Source organism: Centropristis striata, chromosome 13, assembly GCF_030273125.1.
Source record: "Centropristis striata isolate RG_2023a ecotype Rhode Island chromosome 13, C.striata_1.0, whole genome shotgun sequence".
Taxonomy (NCBI): Eukaryota; Metazoa; Chordata; class Actinopteri; order Perciformes; family Serranidae; genus Centropristis; species Centropristis striata.
Genome location: NC_081529.1, coordinates 11,982,360 through 12,001,586, shown reverse-complemented (window position 1 = coordinate 12,001,586; position 19,227 = coordinate 11,982,360). Strand labels below are relative to the sequence as shown.

The 19,227-nt window shown below is 44.7% G+C and overlaps 1 protein-coding gene across 1 annotated transcript; it reads right to left on the bottom strand.

Annotated features, from left to right (window-relative positions):
• Nucleotides 1-1,110: 1,110 nt before the first annotated feature.
• LOC131982837 (uncharacterized) lies at nt 1,111-13,685 on the bottom strand. The gene is made up of 10 exons (XM_059347468.1): nt 13,664-13,685; nt 13,295-13,567; nt 13,066-13,159; nt 12,815-12,882; nt 12,464-12,682; nt 12,305-12,334; nt 11,872-12,202; nt 11,561-11,695; nt 11,076-11,143; nt 1,111-1,516 (listed from the first exon to the last, which is right to left on the bottom strand). The coding sequence occupies exons 1-7, from the start codon at nt 13,667-13,669 to the stop codon at nt 12,035-12,037; spliced, it is 858 nt and encodes a 285-aa protein (XP_059203451.1). The 5' UTR covers nt 13,670-13,685; the 3' UTR covers nt 1,111-1,516; nt 11,076-11,143; nt 11,561-11,695; nt 11,872-12,034.
• Between the last annotated feature and the right edge of the window lie 5,542 nt (nt 13,686-19,227).

Below are 19,227 nucleotides of genomic sequence, written 5' to 3'. Positions count from 1 at the left end.
CTCATACAAGGCTGTAGGACAAACGGTTCACTAGTTAGTAAAAAGGGGCGTGGCTAATCAAAAGGGGCGGGGTTATCAATCAACAGTTAGACAGGGACGCTATGCTGAGTAATCTGACACCTCATACAAGTTTCTAGGACAAACGGTTCATTAGTTAAGAAAGGGGGCGTGGCTAATCAAAAAGGGCGGGAATTTATGAAATATTGTTATGTACAACTGGTCAGTGATGAGCCATCATCATGCATGACAAGTTTGAAGCAGATTGGACAATGTATGGTCAAGTTATAAGGTCTCGTGTTTAATGAAAGAACGCCATGTCTGTTCAGTGAGAATGTCTGTGTTGGAGGAGGGGGGGGGGGGGGGGGGGGGGGAGTAGGAGGTTGGGGGAGGCTTTGGTAGCTAAGCAACCACGTGGCCAGGTGGAGTCGACCAATCAGAGCACAGCAATCAACTGAAATTAACTGAAGGTGGAGACAGTTCTGCCACACTGAGCAGCCAGAGGTGGACCAACTGAAAATTCTGGCCTCGAACAGAAAGCATTTTCGGCAAAACCATAATACCTATCACTGATCCGACTTCACTTTGAGCGTCCTGAGTTCTTCCTGAACGTCTACATATATTTTTTTTTTAAGAAAAATGAAAAAATAGCTTTGTTAGAGCGATCTAAAAAAATGGTAAAATCTGATTATTTCAAAAATCCTCGTGTGTTTTTAATATGGGACTCAATGGGGCAGTTGTTGCGTTTTGGTGGCACTTCTCTGTGTCCTGCGCCCAAACTAAAACTCTGACAGCTTTACCAGAGGATTGTGAGTGAGAAGACAAATTTTCCTACGTTTCAATGTATAAATTATTTCTGTAGGGTGGATTTTGCGGCCTGGAGCGCAGTTTTCAAATTTATTTTCTGATTCCTTCTCTCCCTCTACACTCTGCGTGATGACATCACCGCTTTAGTTTCTTAAGTTAGTTAAATTCAGGCCCTACAACTTTCTAAATCGGTTCGGAATTTTACGAGCAACGGTTTGCGAATGGTGTGGCCCCAAAGTTGGCGCAATGCGTTCCGGATGGGCCGAAAAGTGCACGTTTGTGCACGTTGTACGAAAATTCCAGGGAAATTTTGGAGTGCCACGGGACTACTGCCGGATGATTGTGATGACATACTTGATAGAGGATTGTGTGTTTGTTTTCTTGAAGAGTTCATGCACACTGTTAGAGTTCGTTTTTTTGCAGAACAGATGAGAGGAGAGTAAAATCCTTTTGACTATTTATTTAAGACAATAATGAAAGAGTAAATGATGTACATCGACCATCTCTGTTCAGAAATCACAGGTTAGTTGTAACCACCTCCCAGAAAAGGATGCCTAACTTACTTTTACACAGAGTTTTATAATATGAATGTGCAACTTTCTGATTGGGCAAAAACTGTTGGGGCAGCACCATGGTTTAGACTCAGCCCGCCCATTACGTTGGCACGCAGGCTAGTCCTAGCCTCTTGGTGCTTCAGCTTCCGGTCTCTGCCCTGTGGAAGGAAACTACTGTATCTTGTCTAGTGTACATACAAGTCGTGTGTGTGTGTGTGAGAGAGAGAGAGAGAGATGAGAGAGAGAGAGAGAGAGAGAGAGAGAGAGAGAGAGAGAGAGAGAGAGAGAGAGAGAGAGAGAGAGAGAGAGAGAGAGAGACTATGCATGTCCTCTACATGTCGAGTAAAAACTGTGGGAGTATGATGTTAATGTATGGAGGAAAGTGGATAAATCTCGAAGGCTTGGAGCTAAAGTAGGTGATGACATGGCTGGGACAGTGGATGACAGGCACAAGGGTTTATCCAGACAGTGGTGGACCTGATGCTGTGTCTCTGGGGCCCACTGCGGCTCCGAGATCCCCTGCAGTTTAGCCTGGGACCGTGAGGTACCCAGTTCCCGTGTGTGGCCCCGGGGAGGCACTGCAGGAGTCTTGGTAGTGGAGAGGCTTTGTACTGGCAGGAGGAAGCTAACAAAGTCAGCTTCTTCTTTTCACCCTCCATTCAGAAGGCTAGCCAGCGGCAGAAGCAGTAAGCAGAGAGCAGCACAATGCAGCAACAATGCACTAGCTCTAAGCACTACACTACTGCACTAGACGCTTCACACATACCCTGTGTTAGCACACAACAGTGTGTACAAACACACACACACACACACACACACACTAGTCTCACAGACACACACAATCACATACACACACACACACTCAGACAGACACAGACTCACTCTCACACAGACACACAATCACAGACAGACACAGACTCACTCTCACACAGACACACAATCACAGACACACTCACTCACACACCCAGACAGACGCACTCGCTCTCACTCACACACACACACACACACACACACACACACACACACACACACACAGACAGACACAGACTCACTCTCACTCAGACACACAATCACAGACAGAAACAGTCACTCACACACAGACAGAAACAGTCACTCTCACACAGACACACAATCACAGACACACTCACACTTACACCCAGACAGACGCACTCGCACTCGCTCTCACTCTCACACACACACACACACTCAGACAGACAGACACAGACTCACTCTCACTCAGACACACAATCACAGACAGAAACAGTCACTCACACACAGACAGAAACAGTCACTCTCACACAGACACACAATCACAGACACACTCACACACACACCCAGACAGACGCACTCGCTCTCACTCACACACACACACTCAGACAGACAGACACAGACTCACTCTCACTCAGACACACAATCACAGACAGAAACAGTCACTCACACACAGACAGAAACAGTCACTCACACACAGACACACACACTCTCACACAGACACACAATCACAGACACACTCACTCACACACACACCCAGACAGACGCACTCGCTCTCTCCCACACACACACTCAGGCAGACAGACTTGCTCTCACACACACAGACAAAAACAGATGACAGATATACACACAGACAGATAACAGAGAGTGGGTGCTCTGGAGATGAAAATACTTACCGTATACCTACCTTTTCATCTGGGCTGGCCACCTTTTACCGAATGCAAAAACATACCTACCAGGACTCTTTTACACAATAAAGACCACAAGAGGAAACCTTTCTCAACCAAAACCACAATGAGTTGGACCCCAGGCCATATTCACCATAGGCATCCAGATACCAAGGACGACATTTCAATGAAAATACTTACCATATACCTACCTTTTCATCTGGGCTGGCCACCTTTTACCGAGTGCAAAAACATACCTACCAGGACTCTTTTACACAATAAAGACCACAAGAGGAAACCTTTCTCAACCAAAACCACAATGAGTTGGACCCCAGGCCATATTTACCATAGGCATCCAGATACCAAGGACGACATTTCAATGAAAATACTTACCATATACCTACCTTTTCATCTGGGCTGGCCACCTTTTACCGAATGCAAAAACATACCTACCAGGACTCTTTTACACAATAAAGACCACAAGAGGAAACCTTTCTCAACCAAAACCACAATGAGTTGGACCCCAGGCCATATTCACCATAGGCATCCAGATACCAAGGACGACATTTCAATGAAAATACTTACCATATACCTACCGTATACCTACCTGTTCATCTGGGCTGGTCACCTTTTCAGAATGCAACAACATACCTACCAGGACTCTTTTACACAATAAAGACCACAAGAGGAAACTTTTCTCAACCAAAACCACAATGAGTTGGACCCCAGGCCATATTCACCATAGGCATCCAGATACCAAGGACGACATTTCAATGAAAATACTTACCATATACCTACCTTTTCATCTTGGCTGGCCACCTTTTACCGAATGCAAAAACATACCTACCAGGACTCTTTTACACAATAAAGACCACAAGAGGAAACCTTTCTCAACCAAAACCACAATGAGTTGGACCCCAGGCCATATTCACCATAGGCATCCAGATACCAAAGACGACATTTCAATGAAAATACTTACCATATACCTACCTTTTCATCTGGGCTGGCCAACTTTTCCGAATGCAACAACATACCTACCGCTTAAGGTGAAGTCAAAACGCAGTACACTGGATCATGATAACTGTGATACGATTGCAGCACACCTGATTGAAGGCAACATTCTGGTTGCGATATGTAAATATGATCAATCAGTGTCTGCTTTTCGGTCGTTGCAGCGGAAACAAGCTGGCTATAGCCTCTGGACAGAAACAACTCCTGTATGGCTTTCTTCCCTTTGGAAAGCAAGTCTTCATTAAAGTCTCCACAAACCACTACAGGCTGGCAACCCATCATCTCTAAAGAGTCCAAGAGGCTTTGCATGTTTGGAAGAAACATGTCAAGATGGATATTTGGTGGCCTGTACACAGTGGCTATCAATGCTCTGACAGGGCCCTCAACCTTGACGACGGCGAATTCAAGGTCGGGCACATTTTGAAAGTACCTCCTGGACTCTGCTTGCAGACTGTTCCTGTAATACACCGCAACTCCACCTCCATCTTTCATGGCCATATCCGCTCTGTTTGAATATGAAACATTTCTGTTGCGCGCAAACATCTCATATCCCTCCAGCTGGAAGTCTGGAGAAACAAATGATCCCGACAGATGGGATTCAGTGATGCACAGGACATCGGCAAGTCTGAATTCATGGTGGGTCCTGATGTCATCCATGTGCGACGGAAGTCCCTGACAATTGTGATGGACTATTGTTAAAGTTGGACCGGTGTGGTCTGCGGTCTTGACATAGTGCAACAGCGGTCTTGCACTCTCGAACGAGGCGTGACTCATAGTCTCCATTGCTGTGGTGATTTTAGGGTCGGCATAGATCTTCTGTTCTTCATAGTTTATGATCCTTAGTCCTTGAAGTGAGGTCGTCCTGCTCAGGGCGACATAGGCCATTCCGGGTTCAAAAATGCGCTTTAAGGACACCACAGCAGAATCCACAGTCATTCCTTGCACTTTATGAGCTGTACAGCCGAAGGCCAGCTTCATTGGAAACTGCCGTCGAACCACCCCTCTTCTGCTCATGCTTTCCTCGAACCTTTCCACGTACACAAAGTTATCCTCTGCCCCTTGAATCTTCTTGCGGAATTTCTGGCCTGCCTTGCGATTATCCAATTCGAGTCCGATGACCTTGACCACAGTCTGTCCGTGTTCGGTGGTGGTGACAATGTTGCCGATTGTTCCAAAAGTGCCGTTTACCATCCCGTCCTCAATATCGAGATTCCTGATTACCATAACTCGTGCTCCTTGTGCTGCTTGCAGGTTGTCAGGTAAATCCCTTTTATTGCCTTTCATGAGACCAGTCGCCAATTCCATTTCTCCGGTTCGCAGATCTTTTGTGTAGTCCTGTGCTCGAATGTTTACAACTTGTAACTTTAAGGCGGTTAAAGTTGCAACGTTGTGCTCGTCGACCTCTTTGTTGGTGGCAAAGATATGAAGGGCGTCGGCCGGACAATCTCCAACTTCCACGACGGCCTGTGCGAGCAGAGCTTCATCATCTGCGCTGAGAGGATCCTTCTTATTCCTGGTTCTAATCCTGTTCAAGAGCTCTGCAAAAGTGCGATCGTCTTTCTGCCGCATTATCTCCGTCAGGTTGACCAACTTGAAATCTTGCCAGAGGTTGAGCACATCATCCTCCAAGACGCATAGTGGTTTGGCTCTACCAAGGGGCGGCAATTGATAGAAGTCTCCAACTGCTAGGACAGACATCCCTCCAAATGGTCTCCTGTTTCCTTTGATTTGCTGGAATCTCCAGTGGACATAAGAAAAGAGCTCCTTAGATACCATGGATATTTCGTCGATGATCAAGATCTCCGCATTGGACAGTGCTGCCCTCACGTCATCCAGTGTGTTTCCGAGTCCTTGATACGGAGGTTTCAGACTTCTCGGCAGCTTCAACAGTGAGTGCAGTGTTTTGCCAGAGATGTTAAAAGCGGCGGTGCCAGTAAACGCTGCCAACAGCACTGAAGGCTGAGACATGTCGCCTTCATTGCGGAACCTGGGAAGTTGGCGCAGAATCTTGGTGGCCTCTTGATACGCACACTTGATCAGATGGGACTTGCCACAACCAGCTCCCCCAGAGATGAAGTAAAAAAATGGTTCAGGATACTTACCCCAGACGCGTTTCCAACACCATTCGCGGATGGCGTAGAAGGCAGACGATTGCGTCTCGTTGAGGCTTCGAAACATGTTCCTCACGAAGTCGGGGCTCAATTCCGGCGCCTGAATTCCTGGCATGGCTCCACTGCTCCCACCTTGGAGTTGAAAATCTGGAAGCTGCTCTTGTTCCTCCTCGTCACGGCTTATGGCTTCTCGCTGGGCGACACACTCCAAACGATCCAATTCAACCTCCGGTGCAAAACTGTTCCACGCGTTGATGACGGGTCCCTCCTTTTGAAGCCGTTCGATGGCTTTGTCGATTTTCTTCCCTTCTCCTTCATAGCGCTTCCTGTTAAAGTCGACGTACCCTTTCACTGGCAATTGCCCCAGACAGCCACTTTTGTAATATGCTTCGTAGGTCGGGTGGCGTTCCGTCTTCAGATCGGCATCTTCTCTGTGTGGGCAGTACAGTTTTAGGAGCCGTCTGTAAAACTTTTCGGGATGTTTCTTCTCTGAGAAACGAGTAAATCGGATGATGGCAGGTTTTCCCGATGTCCTCTTCTGGATAAATCCGTGGTCCTTCTGGAGGGGAATGGCATTAGCTGATTCACGTTGCCGGCCGTAGAGGACCCTGTACTCCGACGCAAATTCAGCCAGACACATGTACTCAAACTCGCGTGCATCAGGCCTCAGCGCGTATTTCTCCGGCAATCCTGACATCCATACGTCCTCTTCGTCTGCAGCCATGTTCTGCAGCCTGCTCATCGGGTGACTCATTCTCATACCGTCCTCATCAGTCTGTATGAAAATAACCGAACGTGAGCACTTTTTCAGTGGTAGGCTGCATACCCTTGCCACAGACTCCTGAGCGCTGACCTCTCGATGTTTTGCGTACGCCTGCATAATCTGGTTCATCTCATCCTGTTTGTTGACGTCCGATTTCCGTACTTCCTGAACGACAGAGTTGAGGAACTCTGTCATCTCATGCTCCGGCTTGGAGACATATGACATCATGTACATGATGCAACTGAAATCGTCAATTACGTACTGGATGTCCATGTTGGCGTTCCACGCTCGCAGCAGATCGGGGTTGTATCCATTGACCCAGCAGTCCTTGGGGTCACGCTTGTTGACGACCACCATTCCAGTGGTGAGGCATCCGTTGTATCTGTATTCTTCATGGAGCATGTTACATTTCTCCAACAATTCCGTCAAGTCCTTAAAAGAGGCATTTGGGTCCATGAGAAGGTCTCTCACCGGTTTCAGCTTTTCCTTGGCGATCCGTTGCTGCTTTGCTATGAATTTCTTCTGTGACTTCTTCTGACTCTTCCTGGAATCCTTGGATTTTTCCCGACATTTTTTCTGTCCGTCAACATTGTTTTTTCCACAGTCTTGGTCTTTTTTCTGGGCATCATCTTTCTTCTCATCATCATCATCATCATCATCATCAGCCTCCCAGGGTGCACAGGCGATTATCGTTTTTTCCATGGGCAGTTTTGGAAAACCAAATCGGCATGATACATTACCTTTCCTGCATGTTTTGGAGTGGTTGCGGCTGTGAACTTGAACCTCAGACACTATTTTGTGGAGCTCTGGGTCCGATTCCTCATCAGGCATCTGGCAGCATATGTAACGGTCGATGAAGTTGACGACTTCTGGGCAGCACTCAGGATCCTGTATCTCGGGGGCATCTTTTATCCAAACTAGCATATGAATATGTGGACTTCCTCTGGCTTGAAACTCCACCCGATAAAAGTAATCTTCCACTGGACCGATGGGTTGTGCAGGTGACAGGAGCAGATCTGTCATAAGCGCGTCCACTCGCTTCTCAAACAGGCGCATGACAGTTACAGGATTGCTGTGGAGAATCTCGCATTTCTCATTCCAGTCCAGCTCTGAGAAGTCCCCTTCCTCTCCTTGTTGAGCTTTGATTATGTTAATGACTTCAGGCCATCTCATTTCCGCGGCGGAAAAGGTGATGAAAAACGTCGGCTTGCCCAACTGTCTGACCATGGCGTGAAGATCTCGTAGCGTTTTCTCCCAGTACGCTGGAGTGCCTCTGAGGGGTTGCATGAAACGGGTCGCCTCCTTTGTTTGGATTAGTTGTTCCAGCTCGTCTTTGTCCTGAAGCATCTTGTTAGAAATTTTCCTCCCATCTTTGGTGAATTTTTTCCCCTTGCGCGTTTGAATGGACATGCTGTTCCTAGCCATGTGGGTTTCCGTTACAAATTGTGAAAAAAACAGGTAACTCTGGTCCCTCGCAAACCGGATATCCACACAGAGAAGCCTTGTGTTGAAGTAAGCGCTTGGGGACAGAAGGATTCTTCTGCGCTCATCCAAGGTGTTCTCTCCAGTTGGGAACTGAACAGGAAAGGCCATGGCTTCAAGCTTCGGAATGGCAAAGAAACCGACAGGTTTGTTTCCTTGGGCAGGAGCAATGCTAAATATGCCATCCCCATATGACAGAACCTCCTGCGCTATGTCAGGAGGCTGCATGCACGTGTCCAAGGCCAGACCAGGCCTGAGGTCCTCCTTTTCCTTATCCTTGTCCACATCCTTGGGCTGCTTTTCACGAGATGTGCCTGCAACGGGTTCCATGTCTTCTTCTCCTCTTCTGCTCTTCTGCTCCTCGGGCTGTGCAGCATCTGGGGCTTCCTGTGGTTCCTCTTCGTCAACTGGCAGGTCTTCGAGACTTTCAAATTCAGCGCAGTCATCTATCTCAATGTTGGTGTATTCTGAGTGAGTCTCTTTCAGTATCCTTAGCCCTGCTAGCACATTCTTCATGTTGACCGTGAAGAAGTGCTGATAGCCCTTGTATTTGATGTTGCGCTTCAGCTTTACTTGTAACAGCTGGGCTTCGGCGCTCGGCCTCGGAAGAGCATTGACTGTGGCTTCCAGCTCTGATGGTACACACACAACTGCTCCGTGTACTGCTCTTTGACGTCCTTTGGGCAAGGCAACTATCTTCGCAAACGGTAAAATCTTTGCAATCAATTGTCTTTCCAGCACATTCAGGTCTTCGAGCTCCGGGGGAATGGGTGCAAGCTCCAGGTTGTTCGCAGCTGCCATGGACGGCATTCTTCCTCTAGACAAGTGGCTGTGACAGGTGTGGCAGATCCATTCACGCATCCTGTCTTGTGGAACGGTGCATGGGGCTGAGCATTCAGTGTCACATACGTGGACATACTTACCTGTCAAGCAAGCAGCCACCACGCAAATGTTTTTGACATATTTGGCTCTGTTGCAATGCCTTACCTGATTGGGGAACAGAGCTCTGTGACACACTGTGCAGACATGTGTGGGCCCATGTCGAATCCTTTCCCGGAATGAAGATATGGCTTCTTCCATCACAGGGTTGACCACAGGGTGTGGAGTTTCCGGGCGGTGGTTTACGATGTCCATGTATTTCCTCTTGATCCTGAGTGCACACTGCAACTTGTAGCGAATACGAAGTGCAGCATTTTTAGCCAGTCTGTCCCTTCTGTTGCGACCTGATTGTTGTAGGTGATGTAGTCTGAAGTCTGGGTTGTTGCGATATTTTTCTCTCACATACTTTTTCTGTTGACTCTGAAAATCCAGATCAGTGCTGTACCTGTCCTTTATGTAGTCCTTCATGCAGTGCTTTTGTTTGCATTTGAAATCCAGATCAGCACGGTACCTGTCCTTCATGTAGTCCTTCATGTAGTCCTTTTGTTTGCATTTGAAATCCAGATCAGCACGGTACCTGTCCTTTATGTAGTCCTTCATGTAGTCCTTTTGTTTGCATTTGAAATCCAGATCAGCACGGTACCTGTCCTTCATGTAGTCCTTTTGTTTGCATTTGAAATTCGAATCGGTGCTGTACCTGTCCCTCAAGTACTTTTGCATTTGAATTTTCCTTTTGCTTTTTAAATCAGGATTGCTGCTGCACCTCTCCTTCAGGTACTGTTTTTGTTTTCTCTGAAAATCAGGATCCATGTTGTATCTTATTTTGATGTACTGCTTCTTTAGTTTGCGGTGATGACGTTCTTTTGCATACTTATCCTTCATTGCCTGCACTTTTGTCAGCCGAAATTTCAAACTGCTGGCATATTTCTCCTTTTCATGTTGCACTCTTTTAGTGCTGCTTGTGTCGCTGTCTCCTAGTGGTACATTTTGCTTTTTGCCCCCAGTTTTTCTACGCATAGCCTTTCTTCGCCTCTCTTTGGTCAGTCTGGAAAAATCCGTCTCCGTTTTTGTTGTGCACTTTGTTGTGTTGACTCGCTGATTCAAGTCCAGATTTTTTGGCTGTCTGTTATAGGCTTCCTCAAACATTTTCACTTCTGGTACTGCTGTTGTAGGTTGCCTGATGGTCACATCCTCTGAATGCCCAGGCATCTCACTGACACTGTGGTCACTTACAAAGGAAACTGGCATGAACTCATAGCTGCCATAAGAACCACGATCTTTAAAAAGCACAAGCAAATGATCAACCATGTCACTCAAATTAGAGAAAGTCAGCTTGATCGCCTTTCCATCATGGTGAGGCAAACCTCTTGCAGACCTTGAGTGGGAATCAAACAACCCATAGTGTCCGAACCTGTCACGAAACACTGCAATGCACTCAGGAGTGACAATGAGAAAAGCACAGCTGACACCTTGAGAGAGGCTCTCCAGTTGTTCAGCAAGGCACATTCCTCTTCTGCTTCGAGGACTTCCATCGACGACATTCAAGAAACCAACTCTCAAGTCCGACATGTCCAAGAGAACATCGTAGGTGTTTGAAACAGTAAAAACCTGTTTTGGCATCTCCTCTATGGTCAAGTGGTTGCTTTGGAACCTTTTCTCCAACAGAAGCTGCTGTTTGATACCTACATAGAGTGCATTCCCCTGTTGAAGCACTCTATCAAGTGAGACCCTGTCAAAATCAACCCCCTCATGGTGGTATGCAAGAAAGGTGAGAGCCATGCAAGTACATTGGTGATTGCGAGAGAAGGTTCCATACCTCTTATCCTTCTGGGAATGCGACGCCCTCACCGATTGAGTGCGATGGCTCGGACCGACGGCAGGATCCTGAAATTATTTTAAGGAATGTTGTCATTTTTATCATGATGTATAATTTTTCTTTATAAGTGACAGTTCAATTATTATCAATCTCATCATTAATCAATTCGTTTCATTATCATCATCATTAATCTTATATTCTTTAACATACCTTACATGCCTCCAACATATATAACCAGCAGTGTGTGGAGAAAGTAATAACATCCAAGTACCAAGACAACAATGTAAAAATGCTCCATTACAAGTAAAAGTCCTGCATGGCAAATACTGAATAAATAAAAAGGCACATAAGTATTAGCAGCAAAATATACTTAAGTATTAAAAATAAAACTACTGAGCCCAGTGGTTCACAACCCTGGGTCAGAAAGTGTGTGTGTGAGAGAGTGAGTGCAGACAGAGGTGCAGCAGTTAAATGATGCAAATTACCTGGCTTGGACGTTCCTGGAAGGTAGACTCCTGTGGCTGGGCAGGGCCAGACGCACCAGGCTCCTCAGTTACCACCGCTCTCCTAGGACTGCGAGGTGCTGGCTTGGAGGACTCCTCCACGGCCGGTGCCTCCACCTACAACAAGAAATAAATAACTGTGTGAACTGCATTAACAAAATTATAACATGTATTTTAATATATGACATATATGTAAAAATGTTTTTGTCTAGAGTGTGTCTACTCTAAATACACAACAAACAAATCCAAATAAGTCAAGTATTACTCAAATAATCAGACATAATATGACAAACCTGCTGCTTCTGCGGTGTCCTCTTGGAGGCATCACGTCTCTCCTGGCGCTCCACGGTCAACTTCTGGTGGAACAAAAATCATACAGACTTTTTTCACACCATATTTGTGGCTTAGCTCAAAGACAATATAAACAGGAAGAGGGAGACACTTTTTAAAGACGCCTCAATGAAAAGATGAAATTTGCATCAACATTACCTTCCTGCCGTCCGGACGAGCTGCGCACTCCACAGCACTGGGAAGGTGGGCTGGAACGGCCTTCTCCATCACATCCAAGATCGCCGGACTAAACCACACAGGATTTAGTGGGATCGGATGCACCCCCACGTCCACCTGTGAAGACAGAACAAGAAAGAGTCGCTGACCATCAAATCATAGACCTCAATAATCATCTGTTAATTGTTTAACATGAAGAAAATTATAAACAGGACGAACATGCTGTGCAGGCTCCGCTGGCTGGTCCATCTGTAATGAGAAATGCCAGAGTTTATTTTTTTTAATTGATACTATTTAACAGAAACAAATGCAAAATGTTTACAGAACATCCCTTTTGACAATGTTTCAACCATACAGGTACAGGGTGCAATCTATTACCTTCTTGGTCTGCCCAACACATGTCCACTCAAAAGGGCTGGATGGACGTGGCGTGGTGACCACGCCCTTCACAACCACTTTTGGTGAGACACGTCTGGCAGGAGGCGACGTCCTGGGAGGCGTCTGGGCCCTTGGGACTGCGGACTCCAGCAGCTGCTGGTAAGGGGCCCGCCGCAGCAACTCTGCAAGCCTCACCATCCCGTCGTCACTGAGGTGGACCTGACAAATATGATCAAAAGTGATTTAGCAGACAATTTCACAGTAAACCTCTACCTGAACTTTTCCTATCATCTACCAAAAATATGCACATCACATTTTTTCACGTCTTAGAGTGTAACATATTGTACTTACACCGTCAGGACACCACAGGTCAGGTTGTGTCAGCGGAAAGCGGTCGGTGGCAGAGACGTACCTGACACCTAAAGTAAAATACAAAAAAAAAAAAAACAACATCATGACTTATTGAACTATTGACTCATTGAACTGTATTGATACATACATATTTTGAGCCAAATCAGTTAGGAGTGAAATTTGGCATTGCAACTTTAATATCAAGAAACACTGTTATACATGTTACTGTACGTTTTTTTTTGTTTACATACCCATACGTGCAGCCACACGGTGGTACTCCTGGCGCAGAAGGTCCTGCAGGGCCAGCTCCATGGTCAGACGGGGAGGGAAGTCCAGAACACAGACCTATAGAGAGAGAAACATGTTATTTCTCAGAAATTACATTGTCTCTTTCAAAATGTCATAGAAATTAAAGTTACACTCATAAAACCAAGTATATTATCAAACATATTATCAAGATAATAATATAAAAATACTTACGTTGGGCCAGATAGCACAGGCAGTCAGCAGGAGCTTACCAAATGCGACCCCTGCCTCAGTGACAGTCCTGCTGGCAGTCAAGTCGTTACTGGGTGCTAAAATGCAGACCGCCTCGGGTGCGCGAGGCAGCACAGCATTCAGCACCTCAGTACGCAACTCAACTGCCGACGCCCCAGGGACGGACAGGACGCCAAAGGACAGCAGTCGGTCCGGCATCCCCACAAACCCGTCGGCGATGGCCCGAAGGTGGGAGTCTCCAACAAGCAGGACGAACTGCATAAGAAGACATTTTTTTTTTTATCAACTTGCAAAGATCCCCCATTACTACAACAATCAGATTTAACTCAATGGAATCTAAGAGTATTATACCTTCATGTTGGGTGACTCGGCTGGGACGACCAACTTCCGGAATCGGCCAGTAAAGGGGGACTTCTCCCACAGCAGCATGCGATGGCGACGACCCGTACCGCGGCCTAGGAGCAAGCACAGACACAAAAACTGTCAAAGCTGCTTAAAACAAAGGCAACACATTATAAAACCTGTAAAAAGCTCAGGGATAACCTGTTTACAATTACACAACAAGAATATACAATTTACATGAAAAACAAACAGTGGGCTACATACCTGGGCGGAAGTCAGAGGGGGGTAGACGCACCTGATGGTGGGACAGAGACAAAGTATTACATCACTACTCACACTTGTAGTACACTGAGGACTTGTGTAGTTTTGGAACACTGTACTGCAAATACCCTGTGTGTGTGTGTGTGTGTGTGTGTGTGTGTGTGTGTGCGAGTTGTAAAAGAAATAAAAATACCTGTCCAGGCTGGTAAGGGGAGCAGGAGGGTGAGGTCGGCAGAGGGATGTGGAGCTTGGCCATCTGACACACAGAAATCAAGTTACTAAAACTGAAGACTTTGAATTCCAGTGTATTTCATTACTAATTGATAATAAGCATGGAGTGAGCACTATACCTTCTGGGCAGGAGACTGGGAGGGGCTGGGTCCATCTTTCTGGGTCCAGAACGGCTGGGCTGGCGGCGGCGTCTCCAGCTGGGTCACCTCAAAGCACAACACCAATCAAATGCAGTCAATAAGTGACACATTGCAGTCACTTGACAGAAGAAGCAATAATAATTTTTCCTCACGTCTACTTTAATGCTTTGCAGTCTGTTGTAACATATAGCCCTAAAGCTATCTATTGTGTAGTTTGCTTGTTGGGTGACAGTGGATGGGCTGAGCTGCAGTGTCTACCTGGTCCGGCTTGCTCCATCGCTGCTTCTGGGCCCTGCAACGCTTCCCCTTCCGCGGCATCTTGTCCTACACCAAGCTGTAAACACTCAAGAAGAAATACTCCAAAACACGGTTATCTCACAGACGTACACAATGCAGTGTAAAAGTGTGAAATTTGAACAAACACAATACCAACAATCACTTGAACAATAAACAATGCAAACAGAGTGTGTGCGTGTGTGTGTGTGTGTGTGTGTGTGTGTGTGTGTGTGTGTGTGTGTGTTTGAGAATGGATTTATAGTCAGTATAGGTCTATGTATTTTATGTTGTGTGCTGTGTTTGATTTCTATGTGATTCTCAGTATGTGATTCTCAATATAAGATCAAGAATGAATGAAGTGTGGTGTGTGTGGGGTCTTGCTCTCAGAAGCCTCTGAGTGGGAAGCTGCAAAAAAGAAAACAAATAGTTTTAGACTGTGGTTTATATTAAATTACAGAAAAGAGAAAAGAATACAGACTGGAAAGAGTGAAGTCATTCTTGACAGACACACAGAAACACACACACAACACACTGACAAACATACAGACAAAAGCACAGAAACACACATATGACAGAAACAGAGACAGACAGAAACACAGAGACAAAAAACGGAGACAGCCAAACACATACAGGGATGCAATAGGTATGGTGAAAAAAAGAGAGCCACCGAGCATCTGCTCTGAAATGCTGGAGGTGTGTGCTGGAGATACTGAACTGCCTGCAGAACTCCCTTATAAAAAATACACTATTTACAACAACCCTTGTTTAGAGGAGTTTAGGATAAACAACATGAATGATATTGAAAATACAACATTCATTTAGCCACTTCAATGTAATTTGGCACATATTTTGTAGATAAATGTGGACTCATTTCAGTAACAATGTAACTTAAATGACCAGTTACCAGGTGATCCGTCACAATCATCGTTGTGTTAATTAGAAGGATTTTTCCAATGGAGTTCAGTATTAATGTTACTCATTTGAAACGAAATTCACAACTATCAAACTAGTCAGTGCTGATCAAATCACAGCGGGGACTGCAGCCCGACCTGTCCGCAGAGAGACCGGCGTACAGACAGGTTGAGACAGGTAGCCCATCCCCCCACACATCGCCCCTGCCAGCCTGTGCCGCGCGGTTGTGCACAGTCACAAAACAAAGCACACATCTAAAAGGCATAAATACTGCAGCGACATTATTAATTATACACAGATATCCATGTCACTTTAACATTATAAACTGACCGGATATAAGAAGTTTTGAGAGGCAAAAATTAAGATTAATTCATGTTTTCAGTCCCCAAAAGTTTCAAAAACAAACTCCTGTTGCTCATAAACGTCCCCCCCCAAAAAATAAAACTCAACGGATCTACACAATTTGCACAAGTCACCCAAACTCCCGTGAAAAAAGCGAGAATCGCCGAAAAGCGACTTGTTTGCATCCCTGCACATTCAGATAGAATGACAGGCAGACAGAAACACATACAGACAGAAACGTACTGAGACAAACAGAAACACACAGAGACAGACAGAAACACACGACAGACACACAGAATCACACACACAGTACAGTAGCCACGGCGGGCGATGATGTCACAATAAACAGCCTAATCAGTCAACTGAAAACCATATTCACATATCTGGTAATAGTGAGCTACAGGTGATCAATACACACTGCAACACACTAACATAAGCCAACATGCAGAAAGCCACGGCAGGCCATGAGGTCACATGACAAACATAGACAGACACACACTCCCACACACACACACACACACACACACACACACAGTAGCCACAGCGGGCGATGATGTCACAATAAACAGCTTTTTCAGTCAACTGAAAACCATATTCACACATCTGATAATAGCTGACTAATAGTGACATATACACAGTGCATTACACCAACATCAGCTTTAACAACCATAGAGGATATATATCCAGTAACACACAATAGCATACATGTAATTCAAGTTATTTTTTGTACCAACAAATCACAAATGTTATTTATGATTAAATAATAATAAAATAATGATGAAATTAAATGGTCAATAAATGATTAAATAAATAATTGTATAATGTATATTTATATAAAAATGCTTTTGTGCGTCCTCAGTAAATTCATATGCATCTATAATCATATATGCACAAAATGATCGTACATTCAAACACAGTTTTCTCTGTCTGTCTCTATGTACTGCATGTATTTAGCCACTCACAGACAAGTGTGTCAGTTTCTGCCCAGCGACAGATGACATCACTACCTGTGGCGCGAAACTTGACAATGGGGTTGAATTGAGGCGTCTCAACCTAGCTTCTGTCTCCTCTCATGCTCAACATGTCATGTTTAGCTATTTCTCTGCCTCCTTTACTAATAATGGTACATTTAATAAATGTAGTTTATTTGTTGTGAATGGAGGCAGGCTAAATTACTAACACAGCTCCAAAGCTATTTTTAGCACAGCCGGACTTTAGCCTACAGCTAATACAGCTATGATGTTACACCCCCACACACCAGTGTACACAAACACGATGCTCTGATTAAAATTATCTTTCTTAATTCATTAAAATATCATTTAATGTTCAGCATTATTACCGAATGTTTGCCTAGGTAGCTAGGCCTTTTGCCTGGTTGAGACACTGCACAAGGGCCTTATTGTTTGCCTAGCTAGCTAATGTTGCTATTTTAGGTCCGGGCCTGCTAACCAGCTATTCCCCGCCCACCAGTGTAGACACACAATGCTGTTATTAAAATTATCTTTCTTAATTCATTAAAATATAATTTATCGGTCAGCATTATTACCGAGTGTTAGGCTAGGTAGCTTATGCTGCTAGGTTGAGACACTGCACACAAGACATACTGTTTAATTTTTTTCTTGATGAAACACAGCGCAGAGAGCATAAAAGTATGAAATTTAATATATCTTACCTTTGAAAACAAGTCCACGTAGATCCGCCAAGCAGGTAGTCCAACAGGTAATCCAAAAGTAATCCAAATGGTTGTCCAAAAGCAGGTTAAAGCCAAGCAAAGCCAAGCAAAAGTCCGTATTTCTCTCACTCACTGTGCGTCCGCTCAGTGTGGGTGTGTCTGAAACACGGGAAGGAGGAAAGCCCGCGAAAGAACTTTATAGTGACAAGTCAAGTGATGTCTGGTCCAATAGAATTGCGTGATCAATCTGCCTGTCACTCAAAGACACGTGGGGCTGTTTCTGATTTTGTGTGTGTGTGTGTGTGTGTGTGTGTGTGTGTGTGCGTGCGTGCGTGTGCGTGTGTGTGTGAGAGAAAGTGAATTTAATTTTTAAAGTGTCTTTTTGAGTTACAAGGTGCAATGCAGTAAAATCATTGACTGAGGAATAAAAGTTAAAAATAAAACTGATAAAATATAAAATAACTTGTATAAGGGTTATTTAAATACATACATATCCCATTGCTTCATTATATTAATTTCATTATTCATTATTATAATATTCATGATTAAATGCTTAAATAATTATACAATAAAATGTTCATATGAATGGTTAAATAAATACATAATGCAATGCTTTGGCTAATCAAAGGGGGGGGGGGGTAATCAATCACCAGTTAAACAGGGACGCCATGCTGAGTAATCTGACACCTCATACAAGTTTCTAGGACAAACGGTTCATTAGTTAAGAAAGGGGGCGTGGCTAATCAAAAAAGGGCGGGAATTTACTAAGTATTGTTATTTAGAACTGGTCAGCCAGTACAGCCAGAGGTGGAGAGACTGGAATTTCTGGCCTCGAACAGAAAGCATTTTCGGCAAAACCATATTACCTATCATTGATCCGACTTCACTTTGAGCGTCCTGAGTTCTTCCTGAACATCTACATATATTTTTTTTTAAGAAAAATGAAAAAATAGCTTTGTTAGAGCGATCTAAAAAAACTCTTAAATCTGATTTTTTCAAAAATCCTTGTGTGTTTTTAATATGGGACACAATGGGGCAGTTCGTGCGTTTTGGTGGCACTTCTCTGGGTCCTGCGCCTAAACTATAACTCTGACAGCTTTACCAGAGGATTGTGAGTGAGAGGACAAATTTTCCTACGTTTCTATGTATAAATTATTACTGTTGAGTGAAATTTGCGGCCTGGAGCACAGTTTTCAAATTTATTTTCTGACAATTTCTTCTGTCCTTCTCCACTCTGCGTGATGACATCATCACTCTAGACTCTGAACATTCCGCGCAATACACACACATGGGAAAATCGCCCTTCCCATTAGTTTGGAAAAATGGAAATGTTTTCGCACTTCGTGCGAAAACTATACGTGCAATCGCTTTGAAATTTCACAGGACTCGAGTTAAATTCAGGCCCTACAACTTTCTAAATCGGTTCGGAATTTTACGAGCAACGGTTTGCAAATGGTGAGGCCCCAAAGTTTGCGCAATGCGTTCCGGATGGGCCGAAAAGTGCACGTTTGTGCACGTTGTGCGAAAACGTGTGCGCCGATCGCTAATAAAAGTCATTCCACACGATTCCCGATTAGGGCGCAACTTTTGACGTTTTTACTTTTCGCGATTTCTCAAAGCTGTGGGACTAGTTACGCGCCAAAGTTTTTACGGAAGAATAATCTATAATATATAAATAAACTAGAAAATTTCTAAAGAAATTTTGATTGTGTGCTTGCCTCTGGACCATCATTCTCGTG